General features: G+C 41.1%; 1 protein-coding gene across 1 annotated transcript; it reads left to right on the forward strand.

Moving 5' to 3' along the window:
- Window positions 1-1847: 1847 nt before the first annotated feature.
- LOC104940778 (growth arrest-specific protein 2-like) lies at window positions 1848-17482 on the forward strand. The gene is made up of 9 exons (XM_010765754.1): window positions 1848-1903; window positions 2827-2985; window positions 8328-8566; window positions 9870-9979; window positions 10113-10254; window positions 11731-11794; window positions 12385-12931; window positions 13025-13132; window positions 17279-17482. The coding sequence occupies exons 1-9, from the start codon at window positions 1848-1850 to the stop codon at window positions 17480-17482; spliced, it is 1629 nt and encodes a 542-aa protein (XP_010764056.1).
- Window positions 17483-18379: the final 897 nt, after the last annotated feature.

Here is an 18379-nt window from a genome sequence, read left to right on the forward strand (position 1 = left end):
GGGGGGGGGGTGGTGGATGCCGCTGGTTGTGCTACAAGAGGGGGGCGCTCTAAAGGAGAGGGCAAGGGGGACAACACACAGCAGATTAGCTAATGATATTAGCCAGAGAAGACCCTCTTGTAAAACCCAGGGGTCGCAATTAGTGGATTTTCTCTGAGGTTGCCCTGTGGCCCTTACACACACACGCACACATAGACGTATACCCACCTTTGCTTGAACATGCCACACATAAACAGCCTGAAACACCTGCTTTAAGTACTGATGTAAAGTCCTCTCCCCCTTCTCTCACCTCCTGCGCTGCCTCCCCCCATCTACCCTTTACCTCGCTCCTACTTCTCCCCATTAACACCACTCATGAGCCCCCTTCGCTGTTTGCCCACTGTGAGGACAGACGAACTAACATGTTTGCTCTGCTGGAAACGCACACACACAATCACTCAACGGGAGCAAAGCTAGGACTGCAAGAGAGCCGACAGACTCTATTCAAGAGTATGCTGATACGCGCAAGTGCTCAAACAAACACACACAGACACACACCAATACACACACCCACGGTAGGAACTTCAAAGCAGGGGGGAGCAGAGATTGACGTAACGAGCTGATGAACCTCTTTCTGCGGTTAAGTTGCCAGGAAAGCACTGAGAGGAAAGGTGTTGGTATCCGTTGGAGATGAAAGATATTAATGTTTTAACAAAACAGAGTTGATTGCGAGCATATTTAGTAATGATGATGCTGGGCAGAGCACACACTGATGTTGAGGCTTGTAATCAATCATAAATCTATCTGAAAGTCAACTGACTCGACTGGGATATAGGATTTAATCGTAAAGCAATAAAAAACACTCGTAATAAGTGGAAATATATGAAACATGTTGCCTGGATACATATTATATAGCGCAGTGTTTATGTGAAATTATCAACAAAGTCTTTGTAAATCAAAACAACAATCGTAGTCCATTATGCACTGTACAGTAAGTGTATGTATTATGTATGTGTCAACATGATTGTTCACACTTGTGTATGTTTTCTATGAACACCTTAAATAGTGTAAAGAGCTGCTCACACACCAGCAGCTCTTTGATTCTCCTGAACGCTCGCTTTACGACTCGAGCTGCCCGTCGTCTTTCTTTTCATCCGGGCGGATCGTCTCTGGCAGTTTATGGTATATGACATAAATCTTCCACAAAGTTGACAAACATACTGTTATTGAGCAGTGTGAAGTGTTACTTTATCTCCCTCTGCACCTCCTCCGTGGAGGTGTGATCACCACTTAGAATTACGTACACAACCTGGCTTTCCTGTGACAAGGTGATGAATTACAAGAGCTTTCAAAAACATCTCTTCTGCTCCGACTCTTTCCTGTCTCTCTGGCTCCAAAAAGTCTGCTATAATTCTTTCACTGTGTGTCTGTCTCTCTTTACCTTCTGTCTTTTCACATTCACAAACTGATGGGGTACAGTTATTTCCCTGGAATAATAAAGAAGGTTAAACGAGCAGTATTTCCTGTGTGTGTGTGTGGATAGAGAGAACACTTTGAATAGTCTCCCTAGGCTTGTCAGCGCTGTTCTTTTGTATGGCCTTCCTTATTATAATGCTACTTATCTTATCCAAAAGGCCATCAAGCCAGACGATTAATTTAGGAACTGTATCCCTGGAAACGATGGCTTTCCTCCCTCACTCCCTCCATCTGCAGGAGATTAAACTGAGACCAGCTCTTCTCTCCTCTCTCCTACTGTCCATCATAGTGAAGAATTACCTTTTAGTCTTCTTCCTTAATCGCACTGGCCGCTAGAGCAATCAGACTGGAAATAATGGCTCTGCGTCTGGCTGTGCAGGCTCTCCACTACAATGCCTGGAGACCGGATTGAGGTGAGGACAGGGAAGCCTCCCATTAATGATTCCTCGTAAGTGTCATTTTTCTAGAAATACAGATAGTGTAAAACTATCAGGGTGTCAAATCTTTGTGAGAATACATTTATAAATGTTCACAGGACGCCCTCTCGAGTCAATTTTCTCTTGCTTCTGCGCTCCAGTTCCTCGTCCTGCCTCCCTCATTCGTCATTTATTCGCCTCACTGTGAGCTTTTGTTGAAAGTTTATCCCAGTTCAAAACCAAATAGAGTTCTGAGAATAACTGTGAAAGCAAAACGAAGAGCAGCATTTCTTTTCCAGTGTGTTTCGATCCCAGTGAGAATGTATCAAACTGCCCAACACTTCTCCTCTCTCATTCACTTCACAAACCACCTCTCTTTTCTTCCCCATCGCTCAATCTCCTCTACTGTTCCACTCCTCACTCTGTTCTCTTGCAGTTTGATTCGGTGTGAATTAATTGCTCCTCATATGGGAGACGGCACACGATTAGTCTCAATCCTGATAATGGTGTGTGGCTTGGCCATGGGGAATACACTGCCAATTTGCTCACAGCGCATCTGCCAAATGATTGGTGTTTACACGCCACATCCCCCGAGGAGAGTTTGTCACAACGCCACTTCTTACATCTCAATTACACGCCAGATCCAAAGGCAGACGTCACCGAAGACGCAGAAAAACACACGTGTTCAAGGATTGATAAAAGCTCTATCTTAGGACATGCTAAATCGAGCAGATAGGAGATCAGGCTGATGAAGCAGGATTTAAAGCGTGCACTTTTTTGACTGTTCCTAATTTGTTTGTAGTTTTTAGATGATCACATATTGCCCCCTTTCTCAAACAGTTTACCCCCCCCCACCTGCCTCTTCCCCTCAACCCCCCCACCTCCCTTCATCTCTCCTCCCTAACTCGGTGCTCCTTCTCTGCTGTCCCATTAATCACCTCTCTCTAATTAACAGGCCCACTGTTCCCAATCTTCCCACTGCTCCCACTCCACACCTGGCCCAGCCCTGCTGCCCAGCAGGCCTGCAGCGCACGCCAACACACACACCCCTTCATGCACAGAACACAAACCGGGGCCCAGCTGGCAACACTGACCAGCTCAGAATCACGCCTGGGTGAGCAGAATATAAGAATGGACTAATACAAGTAGTGTAGTATTTCAAAGTTTGTAACATTGTGTTAAAGTATGTGGGAGGATGAACTGGGCACTAAAGTGAAGAGTTGGTGTTGCTTCACTCTTCTCACCCTCCTCATGCATTCATTCACAGCATCATCATCTATTTCTTCTTTTTTAATAACTCATGTGTTCAACTGTTTGCTGTTTATTTCCCCTTTCCAGTTTGTATTTCCTCGACCATCCTCTCTTTGACTCGCATCCCATCTCCCCCTTCTTTCCCACCTTTTCCCTGTCCTCCCCCTGTTAGCCAGGGTGGCCCGGCGATGCAGTAATGCCATCTGCCAGCGCAGCATGGCCACAGCCTCGCGTCCACACACACTCGCCCACAGACACACACAAACACACGCACAGCTTGGCAAGGACACCTTCCAGCGCAGGATATACCGATATCCACGCTTCCGCCACCAGATCACCATAGTCCCACGCATTGTCACACACACACACACACACACACACACACACACACACACACATAGAGGTAAGAATGATGCTGCTGCTACTTAAAATTAAAATGAGGAAATGTAATTAAACCCACACAATCCTGGCAGCAGTAATCAAAATATTAATGAGCAAGAAGTATTACAATAAATATAGTTGTAATTACAGCAAATGAGAGATTTATCTCTAGAAGATTGTTTGTTACTTTCTCTTTTGTTCCCCCTTGCCTGCGCTCCGGTTGTTTTTTTGTATTGTAACAGCTTTTTATTTTATTAAAAGCTTGCTTTAATTTACATCCCCTTACCGGCCTTCTTATTCATACTGCTTTTGGGTCCGCAATCTACGATGTTTCACAAAAATGTAAAGACATATAGGGCCTAATGCTCTTCTTTTTTTTCTCGATAAAACACTTTTCAAAAAAGCAACATTGTGAAGTCTCCAGACAGACATCATATATTTAATTAAAAGAGTACTAAAATAAAAATATTGAATTAAGGAGACCACGCGGAATCAGTGTGGAGTATGAACAGTGTTTGTCCTGCTTGTAAATCTTTTCATGTTCCTACTATGGAAAGTTGGATTTCAGCTGTGTTGCTACGGAAACCAAGTTTACTTTACCAAACCAATAAAGTTCAACTTGAGCTAAATGTCATAGTTCTTCATATTACAGTATACCTCGGACAACTTTTTCTATTTAAATTTTTTTGCTCAAAACGTTACAAAGAAAACCCACCAAACCGGTTGTTTGTGTTGATTTTGTTCCTCCTATTCTAACGTGTCTCCAGCAGTCTACCTTGTAAGCTGACACCACAGTCTTGCAGCAGGCGTGTACAGAGTGTGTGTTAAAAGTGACGGCAGCCTGCACCTTGTTACAGTGTTGTCTGTACTTACATGTGGAGGACCTGGGGGGGATGCACATCTGGCAGAGAGTGATGTGTGTATGTGTGTGAGAGGAAAACTGTGGTGGAGAACATACTGCGGGGACATTTCTATGAAAAGCAAATCTTTTGAAGAAACCGGCTGTTACTTTTAGCATCCAGTAAGTACATTTACGCTTTTTGTTATGAAGTTATGATTGTTGCACCTGTTGACAATTATGATGTTATAAAAGAAAAACACTTAGTAATGTCCATCAAATATCTATACAGATTTTCTCGCAGTTTCTACCAACTTTTTCTAAATTTAAATTATAGTTTAAAATGTATTATTGTGTATGACAGGAATAACATAAATGTCAGATTAAATATTGGTCTAAAATTATTGAAAAGTTCCTCACAGAACTGTTTAGCTTTACATTTACAGGATTTAAAGCACTGTTAATGTTTTATTTTCCCCTTTTTCTTACAGTTAATATTTTCTAAAAAAACAACATACAGTCATAAAAGTGTGTTTGAATGTGAGTTATCATCACTTTAGCGCTCAGTATATAAACACAGAAATGAATCCTCCAACATGTGCATGAGGTCTGGCCTCAGTAGCAAAAAAACGAAAGAAAATGTAGTCAGCGTCACTGAGTCAGAGCTCTCTCAATGAGCAGACTGTTCAGAGATGATCATTGTTTATTTCATCAACCTCACACTGAAACAATCAATCAAAAAGGCTTTTACTTTTTTAAATCTTGTGCCAAAATGGTATTTTATTGTGTTTTACTGGACCTGGAGCACAGTGAGGCTCCAGTGTTCAGGGAGCAGCGGGTGGCCGACCTTTCAATCCTGTGTTGATATGAAGTTTATTTAGTCTAGCAGCAGCTGAAGGAAAGCACAGGGTGAGATGGTGAGAACAGAGCTATAGCTGAAACCTATTCTACTCATTCAATACCCTTTATTCATTCACTAGTGTTACATTACCTCTTTAAGCTGTACTACAAAGTGACACCTGAGACAGCTGATGGAAAAGCTACAGCTGCCAGCAGTGCTGTTGGACATCCACTGGAAGTTATTAATGATATTTTATGAATAGTTTTTTCAACAGACTGAGAAATACTATCAGAGAGATACTGAGGCTTTGAAGACAAAAGCATAATGCACCAGCCTGCAAGGCAATATATTAACATTGCTTTGATTGAAATATGTTTGTAGAAACAGCAAGACATGTTCCAGACTGAAGAGATTATTCGTTCAGGGACAGATTTGATTCTTTATTTCCTAAGTAAACATTAAGGCCCTGCCAATCATGTAAGAAAAACTGAATGTTGTTAACTAGTTGTGAAGTTAGTTGTTTACCAGACATGAGCTCTGGTTTCATTATTCTGAGTTATGCTGAGGGCCACATGAAACCAAATCATAAATCACTGTGTCATTTTACAGTGCATGTTCAGGTATTTAAGCCAATGCCTCAGCTCAGATCTGTCATTTTGCACACATTTTTGCACACTGGTTTGTAATTGAAACAGTTTTCCCCCCAACAACTGTTTTTACAGTGAAGATGTTCGCTTTTAAAAAACACAATTAGAGGCTGTACCACTGATGCAAATCTAACTTAAAGGCTGTGCAGAGTAATTGCAGTGAAATAGAAACATTTATACATGCATGGGCCTGTGTGTGTTTGTGTGTGTGTGTGTGTGTGTGTGTGTGTGTGTGTGTGTGTGTGTGTGTGTGTGTGTGTGTGTGTGTGTGTGTGTGTGTGTGTGTGTGTGTGTGTGTGTGTGTGTGTGTGTGTTTGTGGGTCCTGGTGTTTACAGACTTACCCTCAGTATATCAGGAGTATAAAGGCTTCTAGTGTCTGACAGCTAGGCCCTGACGCTGACCTTTGCCTTCCCTTCCCCGCAGAGCCGTCCTGTAGCAGAGGTGTGATTATTGCACCTGGATGTTTTGTTAGAGACAGGAGCTCTCATGCCCTGCTGGTCAACCTGTAAACCAGCCTCAAACTTGGCAGGCAGCCCCCTCTACAATATACTCTGTCCAACGTCTACATGTTTTGTTTACAAAGGAGCCTTTTCACTATGTCCAGTCAGAACTGTGTGTCTACAACATCCCAACACAACCTAAAGACGTCATTCACTGACGTATTTCCTCTGTTATCTTGTGCAGGGATTTGTCACCTGCTGTGCACTGTTATAAGGCAACAATACAACAAACTATATTTGAACTTGTAATGACGTTCTACAACATTGAGCTACAGGTACTTTGCTGCAAAAACACAGGTGGTATACAACTAAATGAGCTCTGAAAGCCAGCTGTGATGCTGCCTGTCTAGGTCCCAAACATCTGCCCTCCAGATGTTATTTTACTTGACAGTTCTACATAAATAAAGTCTTTGTTAGAGATAAGACTTCCATTATAAATGCTACCAACTCAATTGATGGCAATGTGGCGTTGAACCTTAGTGGGCCTGTTCACTGGATGCTTTGCCATCAACATTTAACACAGACAGACAGTCCCCTGTTCCCTTCATGAGGAATTGTTATAAATTATGTGATTTATTCACTTTCCCTCATCAGTGAATAAACATGTTTGTACATTTGGTTTATAGCTAAACTACATAGTATTTGGATGGAAAACAACATAATTGTTACTCATGTTAACATTTTCCTCAAAGCCAAGCTGTACCTTACAACACAATGAATGGTAAAATAGTTGCTGCCGTAAAACAACTTCCTTGAAGTTCCTCTTTCTTGTTGGCATCAGAGAAGCCTACGGGCACTTTCTTTTAAACCAAAATTGCAGCCCATTGCATTGTTTTCGGTTTGGATTCCCGCTCAGTCTTGTTACTCTAACTTTAAAGGCAATTATCTGGCACAAACCAAGCCTCTGTCTCTACTGTATATATTACTCAGCAGATCCAGTGTCCTGCTGCATGTGTTGTTTTCTTAATTCCAGCTGATTAACAGCGAGTATTACTGGCAGTCGGAGCATGTCTCTGCATGGGGCTGAGCTTTATGATGGAGGCTGCTCTGGGAACAGGACAAATGAGCCATATAGCGGCACCGGGAGACTGGCTCAGGGCTGTAGTTGAACATATTATTAAACCTGCAGTCAGTCAGTTTAATCCATTTGATTAATGACTGTGTGTTGTTGTGAGTGTAGTGTATGTGCATGGAACTCAGGGTATGCATTTGGCTTGTATTCTTGCTTTAGTGCATGACAGCTCTCTCTGTATATTTAACTTAAAATAATCCATCATTCTCACTCTCAAAAACCATTATGCCTTGATTATTTATTGTTATCTTAAAGGATAGAAGCACATCTTTACAAGTCAATTTTCCCTTTTGGTTGTTAACAGCTGAACATGTCTGAAACAGAAAAGAGCGAGTTTTGCCCTAAATGACTTTAGAAAATATCCACCTTTTTTGCACTGATGCATTTGTATTGTGTCCACAATCCCTTACTCTTTTGGAATAAATCCATTTACAGACAGTATGAAAAGTATAATCATAACAACAACTAACCTTTTTTTGGGGATATGGTCAAGTCAGTATAATGTCTTCAGATAGAAAATTATAAAAATGTGCACGTATCCTTGAAGTCGAGGCAGCTCACTAGTGCATTCAATGTTTACAAATTGTCATAAGAAGCATCAAGCAAAGCATTAAGATTTACATGATGAACTTGTGTTTTATTTTAATTTTATTTGTGGTACAATTTGTCCTTCACTTGTTTTATCACTTTCTATTAATTGAAAGCCTCCCATGTGTTAGATCCTTGCATGTTGTCTCACTTGGTCTGTTTCTTAATGTGGTACCAAGGTCTCTTAAAAGACAAACCAGGTTGGAATAAGTTCACCATTGACGAGGTTCACCATAGGACTCGCGCAGAATTAAGAAAGCATTCAGCTCAGTTGAATCAGTCTTGATTGCTAGCCAAATCTTAAACTCTCCAAATTGTGATCTTTAACTTGTTCTAGGGTCCCTCAAAGACCGACAGACGTCATGGACAGTGAAGTGGAAACAGGGAACAGCAGCCTCGACAGCCCGATGCACCTGACTGGGCTGGGGATGACCTGTCTTCTTGGTCAAAAGTACCGTCACTCTGGGCCGGGCCTCACCAGTCCTCAGGAGTACAACCAGTGGCTACCTTACCGCCACGACGCCAGCCTGATGCCCATGAAAGAGGACCTGGCTCTCTGGCTCAACACTCTCACCGGTGAGATAGTTTTCCTTCTTTGATCCTCATGCAAAACCCATGTTAACCACCCAGAATGGATACATAGTTGAAAGATTCCTGTTCAATAATTGTATTCCCCCCTATGCTCTACTGATGAATACCTCTTGATAGTATGAGTATGGGCTTTTATTTTAAAGAACAGGTTAAAAAACATTAAACACAAAACCCAAACCTTGAAATACCTCTCCATGGGGGTGTGACTCCAGGGTAAGGGATGTATCCTCCACTTTACTGCATTGTGAGAGAAAACATAAAGGTAGCACATGCCACAACCTGTTGGAAAGTATCTGTAAAGTGAAAAGCCCCTGTCAGGATGAGTTTATGACTGATGCTACAACAAAAAAACTTGTTTGCCAAAGAGATATACAGATTCATTTTCAGAAAAGTGGTTTGGGTAACTTGGTATTTTGTAAATCCATTAATATTTAAAATCCACACATTTAAATAGTAACAATGTTGTCTTCCTCTTGATATCAAGAAGACCCTGTTTACTTTGTTTAAATGTGTTTGTTTGTAGTACTTTGAGCTTTTACTATTTCTTAAAGGTCCCATGTCATGGCCATTTCTACTGATCATAATTCCATTGTTGAGGTCTACTAGATTGATATTGTTCAATGTTCCAAAATCACATTGGTTTCTCTTACAGCATCTCTGTATAGTATATGTATTCACTCTCTGTCCTAAACGGCTCCTGGCTAGAGCTTGTACTGGCATATGATTTGATTGGCTGACGCTTCCACCAAAAGCTTCAGAAGCTTCAAAAGTTGAACATTGCTCAACTTTACGCCAGGAAAGCTCCGCTCTGCTACCCACAATTCAGTTCGGCGAAAAGCGAGGCAACGTGACGTCACCCCATTCAAAGTGAATGGGCAGACGCGTTGGAAACCGTTTTTGAAGCTGTCGAAGCTGTAGTGTGGACGGGCCGTTAGAGTTTTACTGCACTTTTACTTTTGTACTTTGAGGGTTTGTGAATCTGCAGACCGTTTACATGAAGAAAAACCTTCATAACACACAAGGGGACGGTAATAACGGGAAAAGCATGACATGGGACCTTTAATGTCATGCATGTGTTATGAAGTGTGGGTTGAATATTATTTTAAAAACTCCTTTGAAAGATTTTGATATTTGGAAGTAAAATTTGTCTTGAGTAGTTACTGTATGAATCACTGTACATAATGCAGTGTGTGTGTGTGTGTGTGTGTGCGTGCGTGCGTGCGTGCGTGTGTGTGTGCGTGTGTGTGTGCGCGTGTGTGTGTGCGTGCGTGTGTGTGTGTATCCTCAGGTGAAGACCTCATAGCAGACAGTCTGATGGAGAGGTTAGATAACGGCGTAGTTCTCTGTCAGCTGGCACAGCTGGTCCAGGACAAGATGATGGACACCAACAATGGCAAGGTGCTGCAACAACACACACGCACCTACACACTCACTGGATACGTACATTAGGTCTTTGAAAGATCATGTTCCTGATATGACGTTCTTACATGCAAAAACATTTTAAATCAAATTTTGTTGAAAACAATTACAGCCTTTAATTAGAAGAGTGATCCACTGGCGAGCAGATGCAACTTCTGGATCATTCTTCGCCCGAGACAACACTGCCAATTTCCTCTACTGGTGTCGAAAGATTGGCATGGATGAGGCTTACCTTTTTGAGTCAGAGGATTTGGGTGAGTTAAGACTGGAGATTAGGCCAAACATTAGGGATTTCATTTTGCTCTAAAGTGCATCACGTCATGCAATACTTAATTAAACTAAAACCCTTAGACTTTTAGTTTAATCTCACAGAGGTATAAATGATAGAAGAAGTAGAAAGGGCTGTTTCTAGGCATCTCAGTGTTTGTGTCTATCTACTGTAGCCTTATTATTGTGTGAGAACTTCCTGTTCTTTATGTGTCTTCTTCAATCTTTCAAGTCCTCCCTTAAGTCTATAGTGCTTATCTTTTAAGTGACAAATCCTGTAACTGTCTTCTCTCTTTTTCACCTCCGACCCTCTGTCAGAATAAATGTAATACACTTAGCATAACTTATCTTATATGTCAAAATATATAAAATTGCGGATCGTTCCTTACTGATAAAATACATACATGCATTCATTTAAATTAGCTTGGACCAGCAATTAGTTTTAAATCAAATCATTTGTGAGCATTTTTGACTTTTCTGATGAATTGGTGTTATTGGTCAATTACAAAGGTTTTACTTCTAAATAAATAACTCAATACAGGGAAATTTGATCCACCTATGATATGGGCTGTGACATTTTAAAAGTGATGATTGAACATTTATACGCTTTCAGACTCCCTGCCTTTTCTTTCTTACACCTTTGTATATATGATGCTTCATGTGCCAGAGAACATAAAACCCTTCAAAATGCTAACGTCGTTCTGTAATAAGACCCCTCTATATGCACTTCTTATTGGGCATGTCTACGCAGGGCGGCCAATGCGTGATAATGATAATATACAGGTTAACCCCCCCCCCCACCCCCTGCAGACAGACTCACCTTCTGTACGTGACTAATTGAGTGACGGCTAGAATAAACTTACAGGACTCTGACAGGCTTCAGTTTTCTGCCTCAATGATATGAAGGCAGAGATGATTACTATTTTTTTCTCTCCTCTCATCTCTTTTTCTTGCTGCAGCCATGATGATGAGGGTAATGGTGGATGTCAAATACAGGTGAATGAATATCAAATATAATTATAGTGGTAGTGACAGTGTCAGCTCATATATTTTTTGAGATGTTTTGTTTTCTGTTGTTTTGTGTGTTGATATATTAAAGTGTACCTCATTTTATGCATGCTTAACCTTAAACAAATTAATTAACTAGGACGCAGAGCCCCCTTTTCAGTATACAGACAGTAGAGAGCAGGAGGCAGGAAAGGTTGACATATTTATGAAGCTCTCGTGCCCTCATGCCCTCAGCTGCACCTCCACAGGAATTCCTGCTAAGCTTCAAAGATATTGATGCACAATAGAGACGGAACAGCTCCTGCCCTCTCTGTTCAGACTGCGGCTTCTACTTTCCTTTGACACAGACAAAAGTCTATCTCTGAAAACATCTTTCCTTTCAGATGAGTGACCTTTTTTTGTACTTCTACCCCTCCACCCTCTCTGTTTGTTTTTCCTGCCTGTGCTATTTGAAGTCCTCCACAAGCAGCCTCGAGAGGTGTGCCTGTGCCTGATGGAGCTGGGCCGGATTGCAGCCAGGTAACTGCCCTACCCGTGGTTCAGATCCTGATAAAAGAACATTGAACATTCAATCACACTGAGCAGGAAACTTTCCCAGCACAAACAATCACAATATCCATTACATTACATATTACATATCATTTAGCTGAGGCTTTTAGTGCAAAACCATAAAGAATCTAACTCTGAACAACAAGGGAAGTGCAGATAAATTCACTTCAAGCAAGATCACACCATAGTAAGTGCTGGTGAATCAGTTACAAGGCCTACATTTTACTCAACAAGTGCTTTGTTAGTTTTTATACGTTTTTTCAGCAATAACTTAATTGGTACAGTCGAAATAGATGCGTTTTCAGTTTGTGGCGGTAGATATGCCAGCATAGCAAACAGGTGTTTTTTTTAGGGGTGCCTTGTTCCCACTCGCAGTGACGGAGTAGCAAGTCGATAGCCGATACATCCCATATCATGATGCTTAATACTTGAGTTCATTAGTCTTTTCTTGTGATGCATATTGCTTGCAGGAGTATCAAGTTGAAGAAACCCTATTTGGTGTGGTTTGGTGCTGATTTGTCCTTACGATTCCTGACATATTTGTTGAATCTCTCTCTTAGGTACGGAGTGGAGCCTCCCGGGCTGGTGAAGATAGAGCGAGAGATAGAGCGGGAGGAGGCGGGGAGCTTATCTCCATCATCCCCTCTGCCCCTGTCCTTTTTTCCTCCTGCATCTTTCTATTCACCATCACAATCGTCCACACCCCCTGCTCCCTCTCCTCCACCTTCTCCTCCTCCACCTGCGCCCCTCACTCCCAGCACAACCTGTGTGGGTGAACCCCTCGCCTGTGATCTTCCATCAGCCACAACAAACCCAGCAGCTACATGTCAGTCCTCCCTCTCAGCCTCTGACCCTTGTACAACCACAGCCTCTACACAGACGCCTTTGTTCTCTTCATCCTGCACCACTCAAACATCTGCTTCAGCTCCATTGTTAGCTCCCTCGCCGGGACCCACCCTGCTTTCCACTCCCAAAGTCTTCTTCACCACAGTAAACAACCACACTCCCAAAGCTACACCCCCCATCAACTCCCCACCTCCTCGTTCCTCCTCTAGCAGAACGAAGAGCAGGAGAAGCACAGACACCAATGACATTTTGGATGATATTGTACGTATTTTGTTTCCAGTGAAAGTAACCTTATTTGAGCTACCAGATGTTAAAGGTGTATCATTTTTCCTCTCTCTGTCTAACCTTTTTCAGGTGAAAAACATTATCGAGAATCCCCCCTGCAGCTGTCTAACCAGGTTCCTCGTTGAGAAGCAACCTAAAGGCTGCTACCGTGTTGGAGATAAAGTTCTCTATATAAGGGTGAGTATTGTAATGCTTAACCGTTCCCTTAAAAATTGTGTTTATAATTTAAAGAGAAACAGTATGCTGCCGTGATAATATTTGATTAGAAATCTTTTCAAGGTTAGTTCAGAGCCAATTATTTTGGTGATACATTGATACACAAGGCATATTTAGCTGTAAATTACTTTAAAAACATAGGCTATGGGAGATTAGACACATTGTTCTGGATAATCTAATGTTTGGAAATATAACATGATACTTTGATACCATGACAGCAGAGATGTAAACCCAATCTGATGGCTCACCAAGTGAAGATGCGTCAGAGGCTACAACACAAAATGAGATGTGGGTGCTGAGTCCCCCAGGTTATTAATCAACAGCTGAGTCAGCGACAAGTGCAGTGTCAGAGCCACTGATTAGCAATCTTTGGGATGGAGACGTCAGAGGCTTTCAGCCTCCCTGAGTCGTGCACCACCCTTGTGCGTCTGTACAAAGGCTCGAGGAATGGCCTTCGGGGAGGCAGGGTTGCTTGGCAACCAATGGTCAGGATAATACGGGGCTGACAGGATTTTATTCAGTACATAGACCTTCAGCAAAGAGTTCAAACCTGAAGAAAACACACGTCTCTTTCAGGATGCAAAAATATGACCGTGGTGTGCAGATTTAATGGCAGCCCACTCATGTGTGGAGGGTTTTTAAAACAAGAGGAAGGTTCACTCTCCACCCATCCATCTATACAAAAGGAAAGTATAACAGCCTTAAAGAGTATTTAGTATTTGTAACCTATAAGTTCAGGCATTATACATAAATCCATTAAAAGAGTACATGCTGTAAAACAAAACATTTTTATTTTGTTTTGAAATAGCACACATTGTCACAATGTATACATCTATAGATTACACAAGTCACACAGAGGTGTATCACAGCCTTGGTGACTAATTGGTCAGGAGTTGAAACCCATTAAATGGTTTATTAACTGTATTGACCCAACACTTTCTAAACTGGTAATCAATGCTGTCAGCATCTGTTTGCTAGCAACAGAGTGACAGGTACATTTCTGACTGGCTGACAGACAACATATTACATCCTATTCAGGAAATAGTGCCCGTCTTTAAGTCACACAACGCCTGGTTTCCAAAGCAGACCTGTCAATCATGAAAGCATATGTTTGAAGACCAGATCAAAGAAAGCCTAAAATAAGTGACAACTAAAGCGTGATAATACTGTAGGAATATATGAGGCTCAGGTCCAGCAGAATGCAAGAAAAATCTAATCGTCTTTTTTCACATTTCAATATCTCAGCTATTTGTTTTTCCACCCTGTCTCAAATGTCGACCTTTTTTGCTCACCTTCTCTATGCAGGTAAAAGGTTTCCCCATAACTCTGTGTCCATCTGTCAGTTTTACGGCATAATTACTAATTTGTAGAGACTACTTGCACTGCTCTCTTCCCTTTTCTCGGACACAGATCAGCTGTGAATGGAGCGCCGCAGCCCATCGACCCTGACTCCATCCATTACCTTGAGCTGCCTACGTGTGCAGGGAAACACGGCATAAACCTCAATTACCATATAGCACGATAATCTCCTATAGGAGAGCGTGCCATTCAATGTGTACAGACCTTTTTAAAGAGCAGATACTATTGATTACCGAGACAAAGTCATTAGTGAGGGGTTTAATCAGTGAGCTTGTTAATATGCGGCAGAGCATGGCCGTCCCTCATCACGTGTAACCCCCCCCCGCCCCCATCCCTCTATTCCCTCTGTAGACTATTCAATCCCGCTGGCCCTGGAGTGCTCCACCATTCTTTGGTGCTAAAAAAGAGGAAGGCTTTTTTTTCTTCTGCGCGCCCTAGACTCTCCTTCGGCTTTGTGGCAGCGAGCCTGTCTGATTGTGTGAATGGAAGAAAAAGACATTAGAACACCTCAAAATATCATGCTGCATAAATTCTTTGTTTATCATGCAAGAGATGAACTGAAAACCATCATGTTGTGAAGACTGGAGGCAAGTCATTAGTCATATAGACATTTACTACACAGAAGACCCATGTCTTCGTTAGGCACCTTGGCTTTTGACCTTACAATAGAGTGAGACTGCAATTAGGCATATTGGTCCTTTAAACTAAATGCATAATAGTCATAATGCTCTCATAATGATGAGCAGGTATAACATTTGCCATCTTCTCAATATTTGTTTGGTCATGCTAAAATCATGCTAAATTATGCTAACTAGAACTAATTAAAAACAGCTTATGCTTATAGAAAGTCATTTGGCAGGTATTATGTCATTATATAAATAATTCACTTAAGTTATTTCAATTTATCCTGAGGGTAACATGAATGTCTGTTATATTATACATCATATTTTACGACATTTCACCCAAAAACACCAATCTGTAACTTTTCTGTAAAAAACAACTTGCTTCACACCGCTCACAACTTCAACCCTTAACACTCTCTAACAGGAAAGACAAAGTAAAAAAAACGTGGTCAATAATTAACCACTTTTACTTTCAGATATGGTTTGAGACAATGTCTATGTCTTTTTTAACACACAGTTTTAAAAAGAACCAACAGCATCTAGAGCAGTGCATGCGGCTAAAGCCTGCCTCCTACTGGCCGGTGTTTGAATGACTCTTCCTCTATGCTCATGCATCTTTCAGCAGAAAAGCAGAGATGGAATCAATGGAGCTGCCAGGGAGGACACAGGGGAATCCAGACGGTAGTTTATGGGCTGCAGATTTAGCACACTCTTTACGGAAACCCGACGGGGGAGGGGGGAGTTGTAGAGACAGAAATAAAGGAGTCTGCCTGACAAAGAGGTCTTGTGTTGAATATTACAGTGCAGAAAGAGGTTTAGGCACTATTTGTGATGTACATAATACAGTTAAATATAGCTATAGAAACATTCAAATCATCAAAAAACATTTAATATTGTAGCTTTATTTAATCAGTTACGAGACCTGAGAACCAGAAACAGTCAGAAAAGCACACAGGATTAATCAGAAAAAAATTAGTCAAAAGCCTTAAAATATTACATTTCAAATAATCAAGCAACCTTATTAAACTATGAAGGTATAACTCTATTTTTTTAAAGTAGGTAGGTAAAAATAAAAAAGGTGAGTTTGTGCAAAGAAAATATTTACATTTAACTGACACTGTTGTAGAAAGTTGTGTTCATTCATATTTTATTTCTTAAAAGGCAGCTTTGCCTGGAGAGTGAATTTTTGAGGATGAAGTCAGGATTGCATTGCCTGCACGTCTGACAGGAAAGTGTTTTATTGTAGATGTCAGACTTGACCTCGTGCAACCTCAACATTTTAATCTGCAGGATGACAGCTGAGACGGAGCGCGTCTGGGTTTCCTCTGTAGCTGCATGTGTCGTATGTGTGTCAATGCTTGTACCATGGCTTTTTCATCCCACACGTGACACACACCTCCCCACAAGCAGAGTAGATCTGCTTGTATTATCACATTCTTAATGGCTTCATAATGAAGGGTTTATTGGCGATAAGGCAGGAGGGGGTGGGTCGTTGCTGACAGGACAACGGATGGCTTTGCAAGGCCTCCTGGGAATGTTAATGCCTGCTGGGAGTTGAGGGTCTGCGCTGAACTCATCTCAATTTCTCCTTTCATTTTTTTTTTCTCCAGGCTTTATATTGTGGCTGTAGTTGCCATAGCAGCGGTTGGTTTTCAGCTGTAAGGGCGGTTGTCTTTGAAGGATGTGTTGAATCAGATACAGCTGACCTTTCTGCTGACTGCTAAAAGATATACTTTACAGTCATTATTTTTAAAATTCAAAATACTGTTTATCAGGTGGTTTGTGTTGCAGATCTGTGTGGGTGTGCCTTTGTGCGTCACTGTATGTGTGCGTATGTTCATATGTGGATTTGTCCTGCGTGTGTGCTCAGCTGGTGCCATGAGGTGTTGTTTCATTTGCTTTAATGAGATTTTGACAAAGCTATCCGAGACATCATTTGCCTTTCATAGCCAGAGCTACAGAGGCTTGTAAATTAGATTGGAGTGTGTGCGTGTGGAGAGGGGAGGTCTGCTTTTCAGTTAATTGAGAATTCTATTCATAAACACATCCTGGAAGTAAATATATGCAAACACAAATGTCTCCAGCGTTCCCTTCTTGACTGTGCTGTCTTGTGTCACCTTGGCAGATGCTGAATGAGCGCCATGTGATGGTACGTGTAGGCGGGGGCTGGGAGACCTTCATAAGTTACCTGCAAAAACATGACCCCTGCAGAGGACCGGTGGGCAGACCTGAGGTCAGGGTCTGCAGGGTCAAAGCCAAGCCCCCCAATCTGAACATCTCACCTGACAGCTACATGGTGGTGGGGGCCCACTGCCGTAACAAGAAGTAGACTCTCAAACTCACTCTCACTTTAGTAGCCGCGCAAACATTTCACTTACTGTAGTCAAACCAAACTGTACATGGTCAATGATCGTTTTTTCATTCAAGATTAAAATAAAATTCAACTTTTTCTATTGAATAAGCGAAATATGATGTCCTTATCTCATTTGATCTGTATGAGTTACCCAACTTACTGTAACAACTTGGCAGTGAAGCTGCATTATTGCATTATGAGTCGTTAAAGTAAATTCATTGGTTTCTATTTTAATTCTCTTTTAATCGTCTAAGTCAAGAAAAAGAGTGAGCACTTCCCCTTTTTGAGACTTATATGATAATAAACACTATATCGTTGGGTGGGAAGTATTGTTGAGTAAAAGCAATCTAAATAGACTACTCAGGGCTGTGAGACAATTATTCACTATTTTCTGACATTTATAAGACTAATATGAAATAGAGAATATCATGAAATATTTATCAATCATGAAACTAATTTTCCGCAGCTGAACTACAGGACGTTTACAATAATGTCAATATGAGTTAAATGATACATTTGTTCTGATGTCGTTCAGTTTATAAAATATGTGTTTATGGTACTGTAGTATATATTTTTTATTTCTGAGCTTTTGTATTTTGTTCTTGCAGCAGTTTGAGTAGTAGTCGTTGAGTAGTGATTTTTTTGTATTCTATGTGGAGGTATGTTTGTGTATTTTACTGGATAAAACCTGTGTTACAAATAAACTTTAAAAAAATGGATCTTTGGTTTTTGGAAGATACTAATTCTTGTTTGTCTTAAATTACAGCTTATAACATTTCTTTTTTAATTCATCATGCTATGTCATGAATTTAATATTCTCTAACATTTAATGGATACAAAACGTTATTGTATATTTCTTATCACTTTTACATT

Source organism: Notothenia coriiceps, unplaced genomic scaffold (genome assembly GCF_000735185.1).
Source record: "Notothenia coriiceps isolate Sejong01 unplaced genomic scaffold, NC01 NC01_scaffold00002650, whole genome shotgun sequence".
In the NCBI taxonomy this organism is placed as follows: domain Eukaryota; kingdom Metazoa; phylum Chordata; class Actinopteri; order Perciformes; family Nototheniidae; genus Notothenia; species Notothenia coriiceps.

What these genes read in the sequence shown, in the direction of transcription:
- LOC104940778 (XM_010765754.1), top strand. Translation starts at nt 1,848, where the DNA reads ATGCCTGGAGACCGGATTGAGGTGAGGACAGGGAAGCCTCCCATTAAT. An exon ending in CTGGCTCAACACTCTCACCG is followed by an intron (nt 8,567 to 9,869) that starts GTGAGATAGTTT and finishes GTGTATCCTCAG; the next exon opens with GTGAAGACCTCATAGCAGAC. An exon ending in ATAAAGTTCTCTATATAAGG is followed by an intron (nt 13,133 to 17,278) that starts GTGAGTATTGTA and finishes TCACCTTGGCAG; the next exon opens with ATGCTGAATGAGCGCCATGT.